Here is a 24,560-nt window from a genome sequence, read left to right on the forward strand (position 1 = left end):
AACTGGGAGGGATGGGCGTGCTTTGAACGGATCGACCATCGTCAAGGTCTGAATTTGATTCCACGGCGGATGTTGATTTTGCCTGCGAACATTTCAAAGTGTGGGAGTAGGAGTTACGAAGTTTGATTTGTATGAGCATATCTTTGTTATAGCGGGGAGACACTTCAGACCTTCAAATACGAAAACGCGCTGCTCTCTATATTTTTATGTTGTTGCTGATACTCACGTCAAGAATGTCTGTGCAAGGAATGTTACACTGCGCATCCGACAAAAGCACTTTACGACGTTGCCTCCAAGAGGAGAAAATGGCCGCGTTGAGGCTTTCTTGCATATATAGGAAGCGCGACATGTTTTATTGCACGGGGCGCAGATCTTTCTTCAGCCATGCCGGTCTCGCTGTCCTTGAACATTGACATGCCCAGGACCGGACCTTCCCGTTCTCCGGCATTTCCAGGTTCTGGAAAGTTGGAAAGCTTCACATTGTGGGACGAAGGTGAATCGGCTAGCATCTTTGATCTGGAACGTAACGTTTTTAATCCAGATAAGGCCAAACGGTGGGAATTTTCTTAAGAGTTGGAAGAATATTATTGCTGGAGATAGGACAGAGGCATCAAAAGGGAGCTTCCTTTACAAACTGTTCATTACATGGATTGGACTGCATTGGATTTAATTTTCACCATGCAGGCGTTGCTGTCCAATCAAAGCCAACCACCTAATTTCTACATCTCGCGTCTGTAATGCCATTTTTTTCCTCGGTGAGCTACAGGAATAATGGTAATGGAGCAGCAAACTTACACAACAGTAGATTCTGTTTAATAGTTTTAGAACATGATTGGGGACGTTCTGGGTAGCAATAAATAAATAAATAAAAAGCCAAATTTTCATGTCAGCTTAATTATTGTCGCCATGTTTTTTTTTGGAGACAGAGAGAAAGAGAGGAAACTAACGTTGTTATCATTAAAAAGAGAACAATACATGGCTACCTGCAACTCACAAGAGATAATAGTATGATGTTGCCTCTACGGGTCCACTTACATGAAAACTTGCCCGAGCTCTCCCGTTAAGGTGAAAGAGACAAGATTCAAAAATATAATTAGTAATACGAAGAGCCAATTTCTCATGGGCACCTCTCTTTTCTCAAATTGTGCTAGGAAAAGCATCCACGCCTGTCCTGAAAAGGTAGCGTTTCTATCATTATTCTTTTTTAAGAAAATGATTAGTAAAAAAAAAAAAATCACATATTCGTTGATTTAAGTTTATATACCCCAATTGAAAGGCAACTAAGGTTTGTCCTGATGGTCACACCCTTTACTTAGCAATCAAAGTTTCTACCTTTGATTTTTTGAAATTTATTGTCAGCCTATGTCATGCATAAAAGTCCAATTGCTCCACAAAATAGATATTTTCTATCACCCACGGTGACTGAAAGATGCATATTTTTTTACAAATAACATTCCGAAGAATGTAATTAAGATTTTCTTCTTAAATGTATTATGAGCTGATCAATTTCCAAACCATTTTCAAAATTAATAATATAATTACGATTAGGATGTTCGCAAATTAAAAATCACTTTGTTATTCATAGAAATTAACAAGAATGTTTTTTCTGTTGTTATTCTCCCATTCTCCTTAGCTGTGGGAAAGATGGAAAATATTTTCTTGTACATCTTCCGGTAGCTTTATGAAGCTGAAACTCAAACTGCTAAGATCTTTTTAAATTTTATTATTACTGTTTTCTTTTCTAAAACATATTTATCTCTCCAATATATTATTAATTAAGGAGATGAGGTGAATTGGGTAGGGTAAGGCCTTCATTAAGCCCCCTCTAGCTTTGTTGCAGCTTGGAACCGTTCAAGGCTAGTCTAGGCATAATTTAGACAAGAATTGGAAATTAACAACAAATAAGCCTAAAACTAGTTTAAGTCATCCTAAAAGAAACAATTTTTTCTCTTCAAATAAACAAAATTCCGACAAAACTCAAACCCCAATCTAGTATTGGATGCCATAAAGTTTAAACCTTCTACAGTGCAACTTTTGCACTGCAGAGTGTGGTACTATCACGGATAGCCACTACATCATTCGTCTCGGAGATAGATAGCTCGAGGCATCGTTAGTAGGATCCACAGCACACTGCAATGATGAAGGAACGGCCATTTATCTCGAGATAGATAGTGTGGTGGTATATCTATGATAGTACGCACTTTGTGGTGCAAAAGTTGCACCGTAGAGGATCCATTTCAATACAATATCTAGTACCATGCTGCAAAGTGGTGGTCCAAGAAATTAATGATACATGGTGGTGGGGCTGAATTGATGGAAGCTAGGCACAGCGCAAATGGTCTAAAAGGATTGTGAATTCCCTAGAGTCTAATTGTAGAAAATTCCTATAATCAGGATGATAATCATTTCTGCGTCATCGCTGAGATCACTAGCGGGCTCTCAATTATAGAGAAATTGATGGGTGGCTGAACGGTACTCAAGCTCCTGATAACTCCTACGTGGGGCTGCCTCACGATGGTACATGCTTCGCCGGACAACCATTTGTATGTGGGCTATGACATCAATCCGTGACCCCAATTATAGGACTGGTAAAATTAAGCGGTGCCGTGAACGGGAAATGGGTGTATAGTATTATTTAACGGCAGAAGAATCTCATTACAGACATTTAGGACATGCCAAATCGCTTTCGTGTACGTAAACTAGTAGGAAACTCCCGCTGGCCTTCATTTTTCTCTATACCCAACACACGGCGACTGGATTGGGAGAAAGTCTTGGAATCTGCACTCAAGATGGGGCGACCGGATTGACTTCATTAACAATTTCTAAATATTTGTAGTTAATATTCCAAATCAACAGGCGAGGGACGGAATGGCTTGATCTTGCGATTCGCATGCATGCATGCTTAATTTACATAATCGCGCAAGGAAATCTTCTCCAACCTGAGTTGCTGATAATTCATCCAGTAGTCAAGTCTCGTGTGAGAAGAGTTGCAATGGGTAATCCTAACTCGCAGCAAACCAGTGTAATGTTAGAGATTCAAGATTGAACATGCTGTTATTTGCATGGCCTCTGATGAGTTACAAGTCCCGTGGCATGCATCGCTAAGGAGATGATGCAGCGTCATATGAGTACCTACATAACGACGTACTTTACGTCGACGTCGTATCCGGAGGCAGCATCATCACCGTTAGGCTGATCGATGACAAGAAATTAGATCAGGGAACTGGGTAGGACTTCCGGTTGCACATGCACTTGTAGGCCATGGGGCAGGTCTCCGCCTCTTGCAGGGACGCGCACACGAAGCTCACCATCACCAGGCGGCACGGCGAGCATGATCCACACGCATGCGAGCAGTCAGGCAGGCTGGATCCCGCTACCTGCACCGTATCCGCCTTCCCCTTCTTCTCCATCACCTCAACATACAGCCCGGCTCGTGCATTGCCTCCCCGGCCAACTACGGCTGGAGCCGTTGCTCCATGGTGCCAACCATCTGCTTGCATGGGAGAAGAACACCCAAGATAAAGCTTTAGAATGACAAAAATAAATCTGTGCAGGGAAGAAATTAAGCAGCAACCGTACCTCGACGACTCCGGGCAATTTGTCTTCCCACAACAACCAGTGGAAGCAATAGGATGAGGAGGGTAAAAGCGGCGGCATGGGCGGAAGAAACTCGCATGGCTAAATCTGTGCAGGATGACGACCAAGTTTGATCTGGGAAGGGCCTGGGAATTTAAGGATGGTGAAGAGGTGAATCTACGGAGATTTGAAATGCTCCAACTCCACCCGGAACGTAGGGGATCTATATATGCATAGTAGGTATTGAATCGCATCACAGATAAAGGTAAGTTCCACGGGGAGGGGAGGGGTTTGTAGCGATCACATGAGAAAAGAGAGGTGTTCACAGACTTCATGGCGGCTGCGAGAGTGTGCCGGGGCTAGGCCCGTGCTGGGTGGCAATGCACCCTCTCTAGGCTCTTTTCACGGAAATGCATCCTTCTCGTCGTGGGGGCCATTAACTGCGGAGCGTATCAGCTTCCTCCACCAGCCACTGGGAACAGCGCCCGCAGGCACCGCGCTTGTTTCTCCACATCTCAGGTGGGGTGGGTCCCTTCCCACATTCCCCTCGCACGCACCCGCGCGAACCAAGCTCGCCCACCGAGCCTGTTCTGTGTTCGAGACCAGCCGGCTGGGCCGCTTCCATTGATGGAATCACACCCCCAAGCAAGAGGCAGGCTGAACCCAGGGTACAATGCGACCATCATTAATGGCCGCTACCAAGCTCGGGCGGCAGCTATACGAGCAATACAGGATCATGGATCGTCTCTTTTAGGAGGGTAGCAGGTTCATGGATAAGCTTTTATCACTTGGTGGATCATCGATTGCTTGTGGAGCGGCACCACAAGACACATACTCTCCAAAAACTTTCCTTATATTAAAATAGTTATTTTTTAAATTTTAGGGAAATGATGGTCCAGATCTTAGATGAAGGATATGATTTGTGATCCTCTCGATTCCTACATTTGCACACAAGCATGTTCCCAGCTGACCTGATAGCTATTGGTTACCTTTTCTTTTTTTTTTTTTTTTTTGCTACAGGATAGCTACCGGTTACCTTTAAGTTAGCTATTATACAACACGTAGCCATCACAGACTAAAAATGTCCTGTACATGAAGTACTCGAAAGTATTTTTTGGTGGCAGGCGTCAAACTTGTGAAAGAATGTGCATGCATCTTTACCATCTCGAGTGATAACGAGTTCAAAACAATCGAATCAATAGCACAACAAACAAACTCAACTATGCAAGTAATCACCCCCAGCAACAAAGAAAAACAAAAATAATCTCCTCTATCCAATACTCCATAAAAATAAGACAATCATACCATATCCAGAGGTATATGTTTTGCTCATGATGGCAGCAATCCCAAATCGAAGGAGGTATCAAGCAGCACTGGCTGAACATGGCTGCCTGCTAATGAATATAAATATCACTGAAGTAGTCCCATCTAATAATTTATTCACTTTGATATTCCTTTCTCTTAGCTGAAGGAGATTCAAATCAATTACTCATGAAATTTCTAAATTTCTTGTCCAAATAGTAGCTCCTTGATTGGTTTTGTTGTCGCAGAGCTTCCATTGCTGATCCATTTCTTCCTTGAGTACGATGCCTCAGAGTTCACAATACTTGGAGGTGGCGGCGTTGACTCTACTATCTCTGAAATTTTTATGTTCTGCCCATGCATATGTTTTTCCTTGGCTGTATTTGTGATATCTAATTTATGCAGCTTTGGCCTATTCTTTACTTGACTTGCAGAGAGAGAGATTCTTCCATCATGCTTTAAAGAACCTGTTGTGGCTTTACTTTCTGTTTTGCTCTCTTTGAATGCTGCTGAATTGGTAGTTTTACTTGCACTTCTCTGAGCAATTCTCTTCTGACGCTGGAGCAATAATGCCTCGATTCTTTTCCTATTTTCTTCTTCCTGTCACAAAATATACAAATTAATTTCTTAACAGAGGAAACAAGAAGACACAAGTGAGAAGTAGCAAGTTAGTTGTAAAAATTTACCAGCAAAGAGATCAGCCTAGATGACTCGAGTAAGCCTTGCCTTGGCACTAATTAATTATTTCTATTCTTTTATTTCCTTTTTTTAGTTTCTTCATACATATTACATTCCTATGAGTTGCAACTTGACTTCTCCAAGGTTCATGAAATTATCAACTCTGGATGTTTATTTAGGATAAATAGGGATCTAATAGAATGGTCTTGATGTCTGAGCTTTTAAATAGGCTCTGAGGAAAAAATAGAAAAAAAAAAGGTACGATCATCAACCATGGAGGATGTTCCATGTAGAAGAGATGTGAATCAAGTCAAAATATGAAATGGAACAGATTTGATACTCGTAATGCTAAAATGGAACAAATAAGATCATTTTCACCCATAAAGACCACAATATGAGTTTCTTGCTTTCAGAAAAAAACAGTGCATTAAGGAATAGAGGGTTTTCAGAACTCACATTACTTGCAGAAAAAGGAAAATTTGATAATAAGTCTATATTCATACCAAAGTACAAAATCAGTAAATAATGGGTGACGGATTGGGAAAAGCAAGAACCATACTAAATAGTATACGCTTCTATAGACATTGCACTTTCACTGCCTTTTGTTTTAAGGCAATGTTTAGCATTGTTAGCACTATGGACGTCTTCTGACATCCTATAGTCAGCATTTATTTCAGTAAGATACCAAAAATATATAAAAAAATGAAGGGCTGCATTGAGTACCTTCTCGATTTTACTCTTTTGAGCTGCTGCTTTGCTTATGGCAGGTGGTCTCCTATTACTTGATAAAACATTAGATTCACTGTTTCCAAGAGATCCACGTACAACTTTAGCTTTTGAACCTTTATTTAGAAGTTTTTTTTCGATACCACCATTCTTATCTAGGGATTTTTTTTCAATATCACCATTCCTTTTGCCCTCCTTACATTTAGGTAGCACAATATCACCGGTACAACTATTTGTTTCAGCACCAGAGTTCTGTTCGTTGACCTTGGCATATGTAATCTCTGCAGTGTAATCTATTTCAGGAATCCAGTATGCAGTTTCAATACCTGGATCCCGTTCTAACACTATCTGGAGATCATCAGGCTCACAGTGATGTAAAATTCTAACATCTTCTTTGGAATGACCCGTGTTGTCAGTGTGACATGTGGCATCAACCAATGTAATGCCAGAAATGATGCTCATATCTGTTTCCCACTGAGAAATATGTTGCTCATTTACGATTGACCTCGTAGGAACCATGAAAGAGTCATCAATCAGAGGTTTTTCCTTAACTGTTTCCATGCTGCACTTATGGTCATCATGTATTGCTATAGCCTGGTCATCTTCATATAAAGTGTGCTCTGCAGATAACTGTGCTTCCGTCAATCTATCAGATCGGCTGACAACAAACCAATCTTCGCCTCTCTGATTTCTGTATACAAATGGTTCATTCATATAATTAGACTGAGTATCTTGGACGTTACCCTCTGGTTTTATACTCTGCATATATAACAGGTCCTCATTGACACCCTGGGTTTTCTGTAAGCTTCTGCAGTAATTTTCATCACACTCAAAATTTTCCATGTGTCGCCCATCTGCAATATTAGCATCCCTCTCAGTTATTATGATAGAGTCAGTTGCAACTGTCTGGTGTTTTGTTCCAGTGTCAATTTCTACATCACGTGGACAGCTATGAACAGATTGCTCTGTCAATTCAGAGTCTTTAATCATGAAGAACTCATCCCCAACTTCTACACTGTGCTGTGAATTACTGTCAACTATGCCTCTGCTTCTATGTTCCATTTCATTATAATCAAACTCCTCTTCTTTCATCAAAATATTCTGAAAAGTTTGCCAACTTTCATTGCCTTTTTCAACATCGCAAGCTTTTGCTTCTGAGCTATTCTCTCCATGATCTGCTTCGCTGGAATTCATAACCTGACATCTTTCCTTGTTACCATGCCGGCTGGACTTGCGGTGCTTCTGTATAGAGTCAACAACATTTTTTACCTTGTCTTTTAGGAAATCCCCATCCAAGAAATCATCTTTAACTAATGAATCATCAGAGGAACCATAGCTGCCACCATCTTTTCCTTTCGAAGAAATGTAATTAATATTGCGAATGACAACTGTTCTTGAGTTCTTGTTTTTGGGCCTCTGTTTTTTAGTTACTCCTGTTTCCAGGGTCTCCTTGCCGGATGACATGTCATGATCCAATTCATCAATTGATTCACTACCTGAACCAGAGGAATTCTGGTCAGAGAACCCATCTTGCAGCCCCGAAGTAGTTTGCCTGCTTCTGTTTGCTTTTCCATTTGAGTATCTTTCTTTCAAGTGGGGAGGCTTGTTGCTCCTTCGATGACGATCCTCATTCTTCGAGACACCATGATTGAACGCTTCTGTATATGGAGGCCACTGCATATTTTGAAGATTTCCTAGATAATATGGAGAACTGAATTGCATACCAGAAAAAGCATGCCCTTGGTACGGAGACATTTGCTGTGCAACAGGACCTTGAAAACCATACATGTACTGAGGCAGATGATTTGCCAAACCAATTGGAGATTGAGGTTTACCATGGAATATATTATCATTTACAGAATGCAATTTCTCCTGAATTGGCTCATGCATGTGGTCATCTGAAGATGGAGTCTATGATCAGATAAGTGGAGGAAAGCTTTGGAAAAGAACAATTATTTACAATTTTTAGATACATACTGGTTTAATTGTTTTAGTCCGGTAATTAAGGAACACCAGTCCCCAAGTGTAAAGTTTGAAAGACTAACTATATTTGCGACAATTTGGAATCACCATTATATACTGAACCAACAAGTTCAGAGAACATGCTACTTGGGAAAAGAAACATAAAGGCACCTACATCTAGCAAATTTTTTTGGTGTTGGTATGTCATGATCTGTACTTTAAACTACATAATTTAACTGCTAGATACATGCAACATACAGGGACTCTGTACCAATGTACCATAACTGCCAGTCCATGTTGAACTGCACCAGCCACTAGCAACCAGCATAGGCCAGCACAGATTGACATGGACCTGCAAGGAATACTAATTTTTAATGACATAAGCCACAACAATTTACTGGCAGAACACGATTTAACTGTTATTATACTAAACAAAGCCGGCATGGATACAGCATGAATGATATTTAGTCAATCTCTTTTTTTTTTCCTTTTGAAGGAATAACTAGTCAAGCTCTAGTTATATGTTCACCACTTTATAGATACACATTTAGTACCTTTGTTTGTATTTGAGCATGCAGAGGTATTTGTTTTATCAGCTGATGCTTCATCAAGAGTGCTATTTGGCTCAACTTGACAAGCAGCCACATGACCCACTGGCGTGTCATATGAATGTGACACTGCTAGTCTGGAAATTGCTTCCATTGCTGCTAATTCATCCATCCAAAGCTTATCTTTCTCCTTTTTCTTACACAATTCTTTGAATTCCAAGCATGCGTTCCTACATAATGGTAGAAGTACATTAAAAAAATAATAATTGCAGAAAATAAATGGATAAAGAGTAGAACAGTTATTAAACATGTTGACATTATAAGTCTCACCATCAAGCAAAACCACACCTAAAACAATGAGTAAAGTCAATTGTAACATTGCCCAATTACGCAATTGAATCTATTTAAGTCTTAACCAAGTGTACGACATCATTTAAACTTCGAGATTTTATTGCTATATGGCACCAACTTATCAAAATTAATTATCTCTGTAAAATTTACTCTTACATGTACAGGATGGGGAGGCTTCGGTATGGCAATTTAAGAACAATCCCAAATTACCTCGAAATAGTCTCTTCCTCATGGCTTCAAAAATATCTAAAAAAGTCATGGGAATAGCTTGTTTCCAATCACCACATTTTCCCACCTACGAGATGACAAGAGGCAATGCGTGATTGCAATCTATATTACTTGGACCCACTGATTCCTAAATTATCCACACCTAACAAACATGGATCCGATGCTTAGACATGCACACACCGAAATCACTAACCCATGTGCAATGTAACATAGGTTGCAATGGCAATCTGTCAAAATGCATGCATATTTGCATGCTCGCTAGGCCCACAATCATAAGCCTACCACCTCCTACATATTTTTATCTTTATCTAGCTCGGAATTAGTTCCTTTTGTCACTCCACTACCCAGGTCTTGTAATTCAATAAACCATATGGTTAATCACCAAAATTTATCCCTATCTATGGAGATATGATGCCATTTTGGGCAGCATCCTTTTTAAGCAGACCATGAAAGCCTCTCTAGAAAGCATAGAAATGCTTATAGTATTTTCTTTTCCTAAGTCTTCTTCTTAAAATTTTCTTTGGACAACAATGAAGTAATAATACAGGTTTGAGATGCATCATTTGGCATGCACTAGAAAGAAGATATGGTTATTGTTTCACGAAAGATGGGTTCCACGTGCAAGCATATCTCATAGTTTGGTGGTTCCAGCTCTAGTTTCCATACTTTTGGTGGCCAATTAAATTGAGAAAAAAATCAAAAGCAACAAAAACAAAAATAACAAGAAAAATAAACAATCGTCACTGATGTAGTGTAGAAGAAGCTACCTTTGGTCAAGAAGTCAAAGTCTTATCTCTTTAATTTCTTAGTAAATTGTGTTTCTAATAAGTTGTATTTGCATTTATTTTGGGTTTGGGAATTGTAATGGGTGCTTAGTAAGTTGTGATTATATTTATTTTGGATTTGGAAATTGTAATGGGTGCTTAGTAAGTTGGAGCATGATTAATGCTTAGACTAGTATAAATAGACCATGTGGTAGATGGTGAAGGGCAGATTGTGATTACTAAACTATTTGATATATGAGATAGCTTGAGCTTGTAGCCCGCTTTATCCATCCTCCTCTCTTGTTGTGAATGATTGTTCATCCATTTATCCTTTTCATTTGGCCTACCCCCTTATCATTTGGTATTAGAGCTTGTGATTACGCTCTTGGATTATTTTCCTCTTTCTCATGGCGGCACGAGGAGGTAGAGGACGACGTGGCAACCAAATAAGGGACGAAAGGGATGATGAACTTCAAGCACTTCGAAGACAAGTTGAGGAACTTACTTGGCATCTTGAAAACCGAGAAGCTCGTACTGAGCGAGGTGGTTCAAGCCGAGGGTCTTGTAGTAACGAATTCGATGTGAATCTATTTGCCAATCATGGAGGACGATTGGAAAGATTTTTCTATCATGATTCCGACACTTTGAAAATTGATTTACTGGAATTCCATAGTCGCCTCCAACCCGAACAGTTTCTTGAATAGCTTAGCGCCCTTAAAAAGATCTTTGAATACATGGAGACACCGGAGATTCAAATAGTGAAGCTTGTTGCTACAAGGCTTCATGGTAATGCTTCGGCATAGTGGGATAGAGTTCAAGAGATGCAGCTTCGCAAAGGAATGCCTATGGTTTCTTTTTGGGAGAAAATAAAATCTAGGCTTAAGGAGAAATTCCTTCCGGTGAATTTTGCTCAAATGGCCTTTTCTCAATTGAACAATTTTCATCAAAGAGTCTAGAAATGTGATTGATTACGCTAAAGAATTCTACAAGCTAATGGCTCACAATGATCTTCAAGAATCCGAAGAATAAATTGTGGCGAGGTATGTTGAAGGTCTAAAAATTCCAAATCGGGATGAAGTAGAAATGCATCGATTATGGAAACTCAATGATGCGTATGAACTAGCCTTGAAAGTAGGGGCTAAGCTTGCTCGTAGTGGAAGAAAAAAATTTGTGGAGGTACAAAATCTTTACCCATCTTCCAAAGGAGACTCTTCTCGTGGTAAGGGTACTAATTCAAATTCCCATGATTTTGGCAATAAATCTAATTTTGTTTCAAGTGTGGAGAGGTTGGTCATTATCACTACACTTGTCCAAAGAAACAGGTTGATGTTCATGCAAATTTTATGAAAGAAGAAGACCTTGATAGCTCAAAACAGGCCCATGTATGATGAAGAAGGTGACATTGAGCGTGTGGAGGTTCAACCAGAAGAAGATGAAAGTCTTATGATCCATAGGGTGCTTACAACTCTAAGGTTTGATTCAAATGAAGTTTGGCATAGTTCAAACATTTTCAATCTTCAAGAAAATGTTTGTGACATTAAGAAAGGAGAATGTTGTGATTGGAATTCTCCACCAGTATATGATGTTTATCCGGATGAAGAACAGATTCGGAATAACGGTCTAATGTACTCACAGTATTTGTCTTTGTCATTAAAAGAACGTTATCGTGATACTATTGTTGTTGTCTTGGATGAGAGTAAAGAGTTGGTCTTACTCCCTTCTCAATGAGTAGACCTTTTCAATGAAGGCTTTCGTAAGACTTGTGGAGAACTATGCTTCAAAGAGCTTAGAGATTATTTCAACATGATGATGTGGCGCCAAACTCCATCTTTCAGAAATCATGAGTTCAAATGCTTGAAGGGTTCGTTTGATTTCAGAAAGTTATTAATTGATTTTCTTGATAACAATCCAAAGATCCTATGTCAAGAGGAGATATTCATAGCACTTTCAAATGAAGATGATATTCTCAAGGATCTTTGGTCACGGTTCGGGGCATTATCAGACTTTGGAATTTATTGGCAAAAGATGGACATGACATTTCTGTAAGTCAAATTGAATCATATATTGGTGTATCATAGCGAGTTTGGATGACAACTCGAGGATGAGTTCTTTCTCATCCGGAGAGGATGATGTAGTGTAGAAGAAGCTACCTTTGGTCAAGAACTCAAGGTCTTATCTCTTTAATTTCTTAGTAAGTTGTGTTTCTAGTAAGTTGTATTTGCATTTATTTTGGATTTGGAAATTGTAATGGGTGCTTAGTAAGTTGGAGCATGATTAATGCTTAGACTAGTATAAATAGACCATGTGGTAGATGGTGAAGGGCAGATTGTGATTACTAAACTATTTAATATATGAAATAGCTTGAGTTTGTAGCTCGCTTCCATCCTCCTCTCTTGTTGTGAATAATTGTTCATCCATTTATCTTTTAATTTGGCCTACCCCCCCCCCCTATCAATCACTTTATAAACTGAAACCAAAATCAGGTACTTGGAAAATTTTTGTAATTTTTTTGGCATCAAGTTGCATTGACTACAATCAATACATAAAGAAAGGCATCTAACTATTACCAAACAAAATAAAGAAAGAAAGAAAGAAAAAGGAAAGAAAGTTAACCGATATACATGGAGTCTCCTCTTTCTAGTGCTAAGATCACCCCAATTTTGCTATTTTAATGTAATACAAGGATGTGCTTTTTTCGAGTGACTCATATACAAATTTCCCAATTCTGAACATATTTACATCTCCTAAATTTTGCACTCTCTCGTATAATCCTTGGTTCCTTTCAAAATTGATAAGATAACAGACCTTTGTAGAATAATGGAAGCAGCTGACATATCCTCACACATTTGGTAAACATGTCACAAGGAGACTCTATCATAGAATTGCTGTAGCAGAAAAGTGTATAAAAATGAAACCTACCAATCATCTAGATTAAGATGTCCAGTAATAGGCTTAGTTATAACAAAGATTGCTAGGCTCTATAACTTTCTTTTCAGTATAACTTTATACAAAAAATTTTCATGGGTTCTAGATTCTTGTAAACCTTTTCATCAAGCAATATCATGTATATTCATTAACACAACCCAAACATGTCAGATTTCAGAAACATATAAAACCACAAGTTCGTAATATCAAACTTAAGGGAAAAAGCGACAGGCAATGATGGATATCTCTTCGGATGAAATGCAAAAGCATAAGAGAAAAAATAGACGTAATAATGATGCTGGACCAATATAAGTTCAAAGGAACCGTTCAAGCAACAAAAGATGAGATATTTATTCACAAGATGAGATAATGATGAACAGGAAAGCACTTGAGGGCGATGATTTATGATCACAAGGGAATCAGATCTGCTGAGATATTTATTCACTAAGACATCTGTCTGCTTATATTCTTTAATCATTTCTTATCCATAAAGACTGGAGAACTACTTTGGATGAGAATGAGTTGGGTGCAGAACAGAAGCAAGTACCTTTCCAAACCATGGCCTAAAAGGTGAACTGGTGTACTATCAATTTTGGTCTCAATAATAAACAGGCATCATATAGAAGAAGATGCAGAAGAAGACAGAATAGAGATTTTAGGAAGACAAGTACTAAATTTGATTGACAACAGCTTCACACCTCAAACGAGAAGCTCCAAAAGCATCAGCAAATGACACAAGATCCTCAACGTGAGCTAGTTCGAAGCCAGCAACACAGGCTCTAGCATATGCCATGCCTTGCTCTTTCAAGAGAACCACTTTTCGAGTTTCTAAACTTCTTTGAAGGCAAATCCTGTTAAGACAAAAATGGAATCAGCACGCAATGGAGCAGCATAAGCATGAGATACTCTGTGGCTTGAAAAGGATATGCATTTAATATAACGTAGGCAAGCACAAGCTCAGAACATTTACTTGGAGTTTTCTCTCTGTGAAGCATCATGACCATGAGATTCCACTTTCAACTGGTGACAATCCATTATCACAGGAAGTTCAAAAAAAGAAAAGATAAAGAACAACAACTTAGACAATACACATTGCTGAATAACCCGACATATCCTCAAAAAGCATGAGAGATACCTCAGAAGGAATCGCTGGCTTCTTTTTGTTGCTGTCTGCAAGAGTTACGTTGCCTGGACAACATAAAGGCATGAGTACGTTCAGTTACACCTACACGCTTTGCCATATTAGACAGATCTACAATGATATAGCCAGTATCGATGAAAGCATTCACTTGCAAAGCAGCAACAGAGGAGTACAAATATATAAAGAGAAAGAGCAAGCCAAATGACATAGAAAACAAGAATTACTAAAAGAGCATAACAATGTACTAGGGTGATGAGAAATTATGACGAGTCGCTTAGTTTTAGTTATATCTAGCATATAATTGTACCTTGATCCGTTAGATCCGTTCCCGTGAGGTTAGATGCCTGCCAGTAATTGGAGGAAATTAAGAGAGCAATTGATGATGATGACAAACATGTAGACATTAAAATCCTGGAGGAAGAAGAAGAAGAAGGGAGAAATCAAGTGGGAAGGGTGTCAAACAAGTAGACCGACCTCTCCCAAGTGAATGGAATCCTCAATCTGTAGGATCTCCCTTTCTATCGTCACCACTCGCTCCAGGATCTCAGGAGTGCTAACGAACCGAACAAACCTGAGTAAGAAGACATCACGGAAATTAGAGATTCCCAAATATGATCAGCCGTCTGCGGAAGAAGAGAAGGGCGCCTACTCTAATCCGCATTCCTTTAGTACGCAATTACTTGAATCCCCGCATATCAATCCTACTGCTTCCCACTACTACCCGGTTAAAGGAAGTGGGGACTGGAAACGGTATGGAAAGAAACGAATCGTCGGTAAGCTACTTTCCATTTCGTTCCTTCCGTCCCTTCTATGCCTCTGTTTCTTTCTCCTATATTTTCTTTTTGGGATGGTCTTGCCCTTCTCTACGCTGGCTATGAAAGAAGAAGTACAGGAGGGGGGTGGGGAGGGGTGGGGCGCGCTACCTCTCGAGAGTGGCCTTGGTGAACCAGGCGGGCGGCGACGCGGAGTGGGGGCGGAGGGTGATGGAGTAGCCGCCCTTGGGGATCTCATCTCTGGCGCATCTCAGATGGGAGAGGAATGGCTCTAGCAGCCCCGACGCTATCTTCTCGCCGCCGCCCCCCGCGACCGAGAAGACCACTAGGTCGCACCTTCGCAAGGAACAGTAAAGAAAATAATGTCACTCCGGCGACAGAGAACAGAGGCAGGGAGAAACGCAATGGAGTCGAGCAGCGACGTGCGTACCTAGTCCGGGTCGGGGTCAGCTGGAAGAGAGCGCGTGCGAGAGGAGCGTCCGGATCCATGAGGAAGGTTAGCTGGTGGAGAGATGATGAGATGAGAGGAAGAAGGGAATTAAGTTGCCGCTTTTGCTCAGCGTGAGCGGTCCGAACGGGTACCGGGCAGGCGGTGGTGATGATGGCGTTTGAGCCGGGAGATTGACCGCGGAGTTAAGGCGAGATCGCGACGGCGGTGGTGGGAGCACATGCCGGGTGGTAGGGGACGGAAGAGTTGGCCGTCACAACTCATCACGCCCCACGCCTCCCCCCCCTCAAATCGCTCGCCACCTTCCCCAAGTCCCACTCCACCCAAGTGAAGTTTTGGATTCCTTTGGATTACTTTAAAAGCAATATTCCTCACAGGCTGTCTGGACGGATTTTCGACATGCGAGGCAGATGCTGCAGGTCAGTTCGATCATTTTGAAGGACGATTCAGCTATGGTGATCAGATGAATTTAGAAGGATCTGAGGAACGTGAGCACAAACCACCCTTTGTTTCGAAACATCCGGATGATTACGAGAAATGGGGTGGCCTTTCAGACCAAGCATGCATTCAGAAAGGCCAGCGGAACTGCCAATTAGATGGCTGCTAACTAGATGGCTGCCTTATGGTCAAGAGAAGGGGAGCTGCCTCGAGCATTCCGTGAACTAGTATTTTTCGACTTTATTAAATGTATTTGTACAAGCATTATATGATAAACCCGCTGTAGCAACAACAAAAAAAAAAAAAAATCCCTTTATCCAGACATCCAGCCCATAATATTAACCTCTCCGCTTCAACTCTATTCTATGTTTCTGCCGACGCTGCCCCGTCTGTTCATTCCTTTTCTTTGCCAGCTCAGGTGGTTGGCAGTTTTTGTTTTGATTACTGCCTAATTTCAGACCAAATTATGGAGTGACAAGGGAGCAAGGAACAACCACATTTTAGAAACTTATATTAAAGCAAATAAGTCAAGTCGCTATTGCATCTCCATGACTCCTCAACCGCAATGACTCGGAATAAAGGGGAAAAGAACAGAATCCAGCCTTTTTCTAACCCATAGACTACCTCCCTGTCTTTCTTTCTTCTTTCCTTTTTTCGTTTGTAATTTTTTTAGTAGGAGTTGCGTGGTGGGGATGGAAAGGTCAACAATCGCTTGAAGACAACGAGTTGTGTAAGATATAGGACATGGCGGACATCAGGCCTATGCCAGTTAATATACAGCTAGCTTGGCCACGTCGAACCAACCTGTCCTCCATTTCTCTTCCAAGCCAAGCGCCAGTTGCCCCGCGTCGCGTATTGAACTGCTTCAGTAGGTCGAACCAACTAGATTTTCCATTGAATCTTTTGCAAGCTCAAAGTGTTCGGGCTTCATTCTTTGATCAGTAGAGTTCTACCCATTTCCTTTATGGACCGGACTCAAATAGTGTTTGTAGACTGAGCTGGAGTTATTCATGGATAGCTCGGCGCTTTATCACATCCATGGTGAGAGAACAATGAGTAGCCATTACAATAGGGAACCTCCAGAATTAAGAAAACTGATCATTAGAAAAGATATAAATAAAACAGCATCATCTGAAAAACAGAGAACAAATGAAGCCTTTCATCCTTTTATGATAAAAGAGAGTTAATTCTAGCAAAAACTTAACCTAGCCGGTAACCATTGAGAATTGTCTCCATGGATAACTCCCTATCAATAGCTGTTCTCAATATTCCGTTAAAAAGTGAAAACTGTCTTGATAAATGACACGTGGTTAATCATCATCTTTATTAAGTATTGTACAAATAATAAATCTCTGTCAGTACATTACTATTCAAACTATTTTTTTCTGGTTGTTAAAAAAAATTCAAGAATTTAGCCAAAAAAAAAAAAAACAGATTTGTTGATTTTCAAGATCTACAGAGTTTAAACAAGCATCATGTTTGGAGGCAGAGGCACAGATATTGACTTTTGATAGCTTCTGTTCATGGATTTGATAATACCAGTATTGCCATCCATCACAATAGCTTAACCCCAATTTTAATTAGCCTAAAAAATGAAGGATAACAAGCCCTAACCACTGGTCCCCTACCTTGGATTTGATCAGCATCGCACTGCAGGATTCTATCTGCTGTAGGACTCGAACGGCCATCCAAGAGTAACCTGGTAGAATCCTGCATCGATCTATTGGCAGGGAGACTAATTAAATCTTCAGAACCCTGCCTCCATTCTCATTCTCTTATAAACATTAAGATCCATTTAATAGGATTACCACTCACTCACCCCTTCCAAAGCAATGAAGCCATCACAAAGATTTAAGTCACAAAGCAAATAATAGACGCAGAGTAAACAATCTTTTAGAAAGACATTACATAGTAAATCTTTCATTAACTAATAAAAGTTCAAGCGCCTTCAGTTGTCTTCCACAAAATACCATGTGACAATAAACCAAATCCAAACTACATCCATAACAACTAATTAAGCTCAAATGCAAGTTTAAGACAACACTGCTCAAAGAAAGATCAACAAGATAAATGGGCATTATTAGAAAAGTTGCCAGAGAACTTGATCATTTCTTTTTAGCCATGAACAGGCCCCACCTCTGCTCACCAGATGAACTTCTCTTCAGCTTTGCTTTCCAACCACTAACAATTTCATTGTAGTCTTCCTGAACATCAAATTAGAATGGTATATTAAACATCAAGTGCAATGAAGAAACACATGAATGCAAGTTTGGGTACACAAAACATCCCACCTTTGAAAATTCTTGTATGAAAGCATCCTTATCCTTCTCAACAACATCCAATTCCCTCTGAAGAACTTCTAGAAACTGAATGAAAGGTAATGAAATCCTTTAGCCTTTACCATAAACTTGCTGTGGTGTCAACCATTTTTCAAAATATGTATAAAACTCCAAATACATAAATGCAAAAATATTAACATTTTGATTCCCGTTTTATGCACTATACACCTTTGGCTCTTAATATCAGTAAAGCCGAAGGGTTTATTGGCCGTTTCACCACTACATAAGCAATTCTATAAACCTATATGTAAAGGAGAGGATGAAGACAGAACCTGATCTGTCCGATCTTCTGCAACCACCTCGTAAAAACCAGCATCTTTAAGCATCTGATAAGGCATAAGATTATATGAATACACAATTCTGTTTTCAGAATTCAACCTCCCTCTCTTATATGTATATACACACAGGTATGTATGCATGCATACGTGCATTTGTGTGATAGAGAGAGGGGCAAAAGCTAACCTGGCTATAAGCCTCTACATCGTGCAGATCATATCCTCTTTGCTTGATATACTCTGCAAATGCCTCTGATGGTGTCTCAGAACTCTTGCAGTAATCAGTAATAAGAATCTTTCCTCCTGGTTTTAACCACTTAAAGAAGCTTCTGAACAACATGGGTTTGTCCTGCAAAGAGCACATTACTGGAACTCATCAGCACCAACCTAATTTTGCATAGATGAGCTGTTTCAGGTTAAGAAGAACTTGGCTAAAAATACAATTAGTTCGCCAGTGTTATGTATTTTGGATCAATATGTCATAGTCAATTGACTTGACAGACTCCTCATCATATGACAGTTATCAAGATTTTTAACCTAATCATAAACAACCCAGTTTATACCGAAAGAATGAAGCTGTTGATGAACTAGCTACAGTCCAATCTAAACCACATGATAAATGTTCATGTTCAAAGTCCAAAAGCAGTAAGATTTTTAACCTAATCATAGTCAGTAAGTCCAAATACTATGTGAGGTAACATACTTGTATGTGAAGGATAGTGTCACGGCTGTAGATCACATCAAATGTATTATCTGGATAAGTTTTCCTGGTGCAGTCAGCAACCTCAAACTCAACTGCGCACTTGCGCCCAATGGCACGTTCGAGAGCAAAGGAGATCATATTTATTGAAAGATCAATCCCGACCACATCCACCTCAAAGTTCTCAGCCATATAAAAGTCACCTCCCCCAATGCCACATCCCACATCAAGAACTTTCTGTCCAGGATTAAGTGCCAGCTTTCCCACAAATTCCTTCGTAGTCACTGATCATAAAAGGACAGTAATAAGGCTAATTCATGGAAGAGTTAACACAGAGAAAAGCAACAGGAATATTAACAAAAAGGGAAATAAAACTGGAAAATTCTCAAAGAAAAATGATCAATGTGTGATGGCTACATTGTGTTCTTTCTTGTTCTTCCTTAGAGAATATATGGATATAAAAAGTTCAATATTTGACATTAGAAAATAAACAAAACATGATAAGGAAAATACTCTAACTTGAACAGAGATACGAAAAGCACAAGGTAAAAAAGAAAACGATAATTGTAAGCAACCAATGACAACAGACTTAAGCCAACAAGTGCTTGCAAAATGGGTCAACTCCACAAACATTTGCAATAAATTATGTTCATCAGCATCAGTATTTTCTTAACAAAATATTCCCTTTAGACTACGTAAGGCAAGCTCTCGCTGTTACGGGTTCGAAACATGAAAACAACCTCTACATGCGCAGGGTTAAGGCTGTATACATCTAACCCTTCCCATACTCTGCAAAGGCAGGAGAGTCGGGCACCGGGCCAGCTTTTTTATTCCCTTTAGACTATGCACATCATCCCCAGTAACTACAAGACATTCCCGTTAGCCATTCAGCTATGTATCAAATAATGCATCAGTATGTGTCAGTGTTATGCGTCCCCGTAATATAACAATCCAGTAGCATAACAAAATTTGTTTCCATTCAGGTCCATATTCGATCATCCTAACCAACTTTGTTTCTATTCAAGAAGTTTGCATGCAAAATATATCTTTAAATCCTAAAGAATCACCAAATCGTCTCTCTTTGTATTTGTTTAATATATATTAACAGCACTTATGCAGCCGAAAATGTTTAACATGACAAAAGCATCTTAGGGTCTAAAGGAATTTGACATGGTAATCTTCAAGAAATTTAATGAGATATGACTATATTTTGCGGATGTCCGTATGTATCTCCACATATATAATAAACAATTAATTGGTCCAATCAGTTCACAATCCGATAAAACTGACAAAATCATCTGCTAGATACAAGTTATGACGTGACAACTTTTGTATATACATCATAATAGTGATGACATCATGGTTCATGGTTTTCAAGTGTTCCAGACATCAAAAAACTGAAAACTTGAAGTGTTTAGATAACATGTGGTGTCATGCGGTGCATATCTCCCATACCACAGCTGATTCGAACACTTCGGGAAAAGAAGAAGTAAATGAATATGCTTGTGCCTGAATAACAGGACAAATTGATGTCATGAGTAATTCAAATATAATAGGATAAAAATTTTGGGAACAGAAAAACAGCAAGCAGTTATAAGGTAAAAGGAATCTGGAAAAATTTGGGTGTCACCCCAATTGCTTAAACTATTAGAACAATCATGTTTTGCAATTTTGCTTTTCAAAGAATTCAATGCACATAGGGACTACTGCCTAGTTGTGTAGTGTTACGCAAAAAATTGTTTTTCACAATTACAAAGGAAAAAGTGACCAGAAAAAGTAATTGATAATATGCATACCAATTCCTCCAGTGCTTACAAAACCTTCTCCAAAGACACGCTCATATCGTAAAATTCCACTGCTCTTGTACTGCACATTATCCAAGAAGCGCTGGAACCCCCTGTCATGAGTTGATCTGACCTTTTGCCATAACCAACAGATCTACATAATTTTCAGACACTCAATTAACCATTCTGTTTGGGAAAAGAATATCCAGTGCATATAAGAGTGAGAGAGAGAGAGAGAAGAATTTACTTGATTTTGATTTTTCTTTTTCTTTACGTAAGCCCTAATGCACTTAAAAGTAATGAGAGAGAGTTCAAAGGAATTTCCTACGCCATCATAGGTGTGGCACTCTTTAAAAACCTGCATTAAAAACTCAAATCAGAAACTAGAAAGATGTTAAATTGAAAAGAATTAATCTATACAACATGTGTGCTTCCACAAGCACATAAGTAGCCAATTAATGGGGTTCATGAGAACTAGAAAGAGTCTACTACTGTTTGGATGACTCCATACTTGAAAACAAAGTGGCCAAAAACAGGGAATGGCATGGTAAAAAAGAGGCCACAAAGATGCAAAGTAGCAACAACAGCTACAGCTGTTGTTACCATGGGACTGATATTTGCTTCCAAATTTTTAAGGGAACATAAACAGTCACAACACCCAAAACCAACAGACCTTTCAAGGAAGCTAAGTTAGCAGTTTAGCATTAAACTTTCTCACCTTTAGAGAGAGGTTACTATCTTCAAAAGGCAAATTATCTAATATATTTAGTACAAAATTCTAGTATGCCCAATGAATTTTACTTTTATGCAATGTCTACTTCAGCTTCAAATTGTCAAAATTGCATGAATAAAGAATCTATAGAACACAAAATATTCTAATTTTTGTGCAATAACTTTTCCTGTCTTCTTGTGGTTTTCTTCTATTTTTCAATATTTTGAATTTTCTCTTTTTTTTGGAGCAAAAACTCCAAAATAAAACTTTTGAAATTGTCAAAAGTGCCAAAACAGAAACTCCAGCTGAAACCAAAACCAAAATTGTGTTTTAAACCTTCTTGCAAACTTTATTTTATTTTTTTTAGGAAGCGAATGTTTGATGTGCGTAGTGAGCACATTTTTCTTTAAGCATCCATATGTCCTATGAGACACTGGTCTTGGGGAACTTTCCACGACAATACTAGAAGTCGTATATTGTTTCCACACCTCCCAGGGAAATATAAAATGCAACTACAGACAAAACTCTTGGATTCATTTTGGTATATCCATCTGCCAACCTTATAAAGGCTATTTCAAAAAAAAATTAGAAAAAATCTGTTTATTTAGTGCCAATACTAATGCTTCAAAAGTCTTCAAAAGCACAGATTTGCATAACTCAAAGTCTCAACACTTATGGAGAATTATCATTTTAAGAACTAACATGTTTGGTCCGAGGAAGAAGATATACACCCAAAGATTTTGGTCACATGGAGTAACCATCATCAGAACAGACTGTGCAATGGAAGGATATCGACAGTAATGTATATTACCTTAGTATAGAACCTTGGTTCCCGGTAATGCGTTGGGTTGGTTTTCCTCTTAGAATCTCCCGACTGGTGGAAACAAGATTCTCTGAAGAAAATATATCCACCAACCTTTAACCATTTTACCATCCTTTGTGCCAGCCCTTCCACCTTTAACCAAAAACAAAAAGAGATTAGAAAATGACATGGGAAAAATTTAGAAACAAAAACTCCCAATTTGAATGCCAGTACCATAAGTATGTAATTCTTAACTCACAGCATCAAAGGTCCATATATTAAATGGGTAACTAAATAATGCAAATATGACTAATGTTAGTGTACAAAAACTAGAACACCAGGCTAGCATCCCAAAAATAAAAATGCACTAAATTCAATTATCGCATCAATCTCATCATTCCCATTATGAAGGACCAATAACCTTTAGCACAGTGTAAATAGTAAACTTTGCAATCCTTCAGAAAGTGTGCGGAACGTTTTAATTCTTTGGAAATACAAAAAATACCTGTTTTTCCAAATTCAGTAAATACAACTAATGAAGTTAAAAAACAACAGCATCAGTTGTCAAGTGCAAATCACCTCATTATCTGATAAATACATCAGTAACCAGTTTGAGAATATCAAGTCCACAGATTCTGCTTCAATCATCAAGTCTGGAGATGTTACATCAGTACACATAAAGCTTGTATTCTTAAAATGCCCATTGATGCTCTCATTCTGCAGAAATAGGGTAATTTCAAGATTAACTTTGATGTCCAGTGAGAATATACATTGCATCAAGAACTAGTTTTCCTGAACCAATAGTTTCTCCACAATAATGAACATTAAAGCACCTTCTTAATCACATTTTTGATGAAATCCATAGCCAGAACATGACCGGCTTCTTTCGCCAGCTCACCAGTGAAGCGACCGATACCAGCTCCTAGCTCCAAAACTGATTTTCCTTTATACGGTGGAAGTAAAGAGAGGACCTACAAAAGAATAAAATAAAGTAACATAAAATGAAACAGCACAACTCGTTGTCAAAAGTCGGGTACATTATAATATGATAGTCATTAAAGATAAAAAATAGTGAAATCCCGACACAAAAGGCAGAGTGGCGTTCTACTTGAAGACAGATCCTCATTTATCATAATAAAACCAACATAAGACAAAGATAATCCTATCAGAACTCCAATTTTCAAAAACCTGAGTAAAATAATCCATAACACCGCGTGGGATATTTCCGAATTGCATAAGAGCGAGCGAGAGAGAGAGAGTAGTATTACCTCGGGCCTCTCTTCCTTGTCGAGATCGGAGGCACGGGAGTCGAGCATCATGGCCTCCACGGTGAGGTCCTTGGAGTGCTCCATCCAGTAGCTCTTCTGGACCATGCGCTCCTCCTCTCCTGCTCCTGCCACAAAAGTACACCGTGCCCATGACTACCACACAAATCATATAATCCTGACCAATAGGATCATACCACAAGCAAACAGCACAGGACAAGCGTTCCAGATCTAGATGTCTTCATTTTTGCCCCAAAGAAACACAACTAAAAATTAAAAATAATCTCGTCTTGTCTTGTTAGATCCAGATCTAGATGTCTTCATTTTTGCCTCAAAGAAACACAACTAAAAATTAAAAATAATCTCGTCTTGTCTTGTTAGATCCAAATCTGAGATTGGAAAAAAAATTTCCTGTTAATGTCAAGAAATCGTTCAGATCGATCGCATATTTTTTCTTTTCTTACCACTGAAGGCGGCCATTTTGTTCGTCTTCTTTTTCTAAGGCGATTGAGGTGGCTGCTCCGACTGCGTCTGCTAACGAACAAAGGAAGAGGAGGAGGAGGAGCAGCAGCTAAGAGCCCTCGATGGCACCGCGAGCGCGAGAGAAGCTCCGAGATCTGCGGTTGTAAAACCTTCCCCTTTGCTGCATCAACACTTGTTCTTCCGATATGCCGAGTGGGCTGCGATTTCTTCGCCCCTCCCTCCCTCCTCTCGCTCTTTTCTTCTCTCCCAGCCGACAGCGGAAATTCGATATATATATATATAGCAACTAGAAAACGAGCCGGGGAGGAGGATGGGTCGGAAATTGAACCCTAGCACTAAA

General features: G+C 39.3%; 3 protein-coding genes across 5 annotated transcripts; all 3 read right to left on the reverse strand.

Moving 5' to 3' along the window:
* Window positions 1–3,026: 3,026 nt before the first annotated feature.
* LOC103713970 (protein EPIDERMAL PATTERNING FACTOR 1) lies at window positions 3,027–3,941 on the reverse strand. The gene is made up of 2 exons (XM_008801034.4): window positions 3,580–3,941; window positions 3,027–3,490 (listed from the first exon to the last, which is right to left on the reverse strand). Exons 1-2 carry the CDS (start codon window positions 3,674–3,676, stop codon window positions 3,216–3,218), a joined length of 372 nt encoding a protein of 123 aa, XP_008799256.1. The 5' UTR covers window positions 3,677–3,941; the 3' UTR covers window positions 3,027–3,215.
* Window positions 3,942–4,709: 768 nt separating this feature from the next.
* LOC103713937 (COP1-interacting protein 7) lies at window positions 4,710–15,853 on the reverse strand. Of its 2 annotated transcripts, none has more exons than XM_008800992.4 (10): window positions 15,405–15,853; window positions 15,125–15,310; window positions 14,676–14,772; window positions 14,509–14,545; window positions 14,196–14,248; window positions 14,031–14,044; window positions 13,759–13,911; window positions 8,799–9,022; window positions 6,280–8,180; window positions 4,710–5,478 (listed from the first exon to the last, which is right to left on the reverse strand). In XM_008800992.4, the coding sequence occupies exons 1-10, from the start codon at window positions 15,461–15,463 to the stop codon at window positions 5,077–5,079; spliced, it is 3,126 nt and encodes a 1,041-aa protein (XP_008799214.2). In that variant the 5' UTR covers window positions 15,464–15,853; the 3' UTR covers window positions 4,710–5,076. The 2 variants fall into 2 exon arrangements, with proteins under 2 accessions (XP_008799214.2, XP_008799213.2); XM_008800991.4 differs by having other exon boundaries at window positions 14,031–14,080.
* A 1,898-nt stretch (window positions 15,854–17,751) lies between these two features.
* On the reverse strand, window positions 17,752–24,545 carry LOC103713941 (phosphomethylethanolamine N-methyltransferase-like). Of its 2 annotated transcripts, none has more exons than XM_008800997.2 (12): window positions 24,202–24,545; window positions 23,741–23,865; window positions 23,306–23,443; window positions 23,052–23,189; window positions 22,482–22,625; window positions 21,206–21,316; window positions 20,971–21,112; window positions 19,178–19,458; window positions 18,662–18,823; window positions 18,472–18,525; window positions 18,152–18,226; window positions 17,752–18,064 (listed from the first exon to the last, which is right to left on the reverse strand). In XM_008800997.2, the coding sequence occupies exons 1-12, from the start codon at window positions 24,215–24,217 to the stop codon at window positions 17,966–17,968; spliced, it is 1,485 nt and encodes a 494-aa protein (XP_008799219.1). In that variant the 5' UTR covers window positions 24,218–24,545; the 3' UTR covers window positions 17,752–17,965. The 2 variants fall into 2 exon arrangements, with proteins under 2 accessions (XP_008799219.1, XP_008799221.1); XM_008800999.4 differs by having other exon boundaries at window positions 23,741–23,859; window positions 24,202–24,473.
* Between the last annotated feature and the right edge of the window lie 15 nt (window positions 24,546–24,560).

Source organism: Phoenix dactylifera, chromosome 4, assembly GCF_009389715.1.
Source record: "Phoenix dactylifera cultivar Barhee BC4 chromosome 4, palm_55x_up_171113_PBpolish2nd_filt_p, whole genome shotgun sequence".
In the NCBI taxonomy this organism is placed as follows: Eukaryota; Viridiplantae; Streptophyta; class Magnoliopsida; order Arecales; family Arecaceae; genus Phoenix; species Phoenix dactylifera.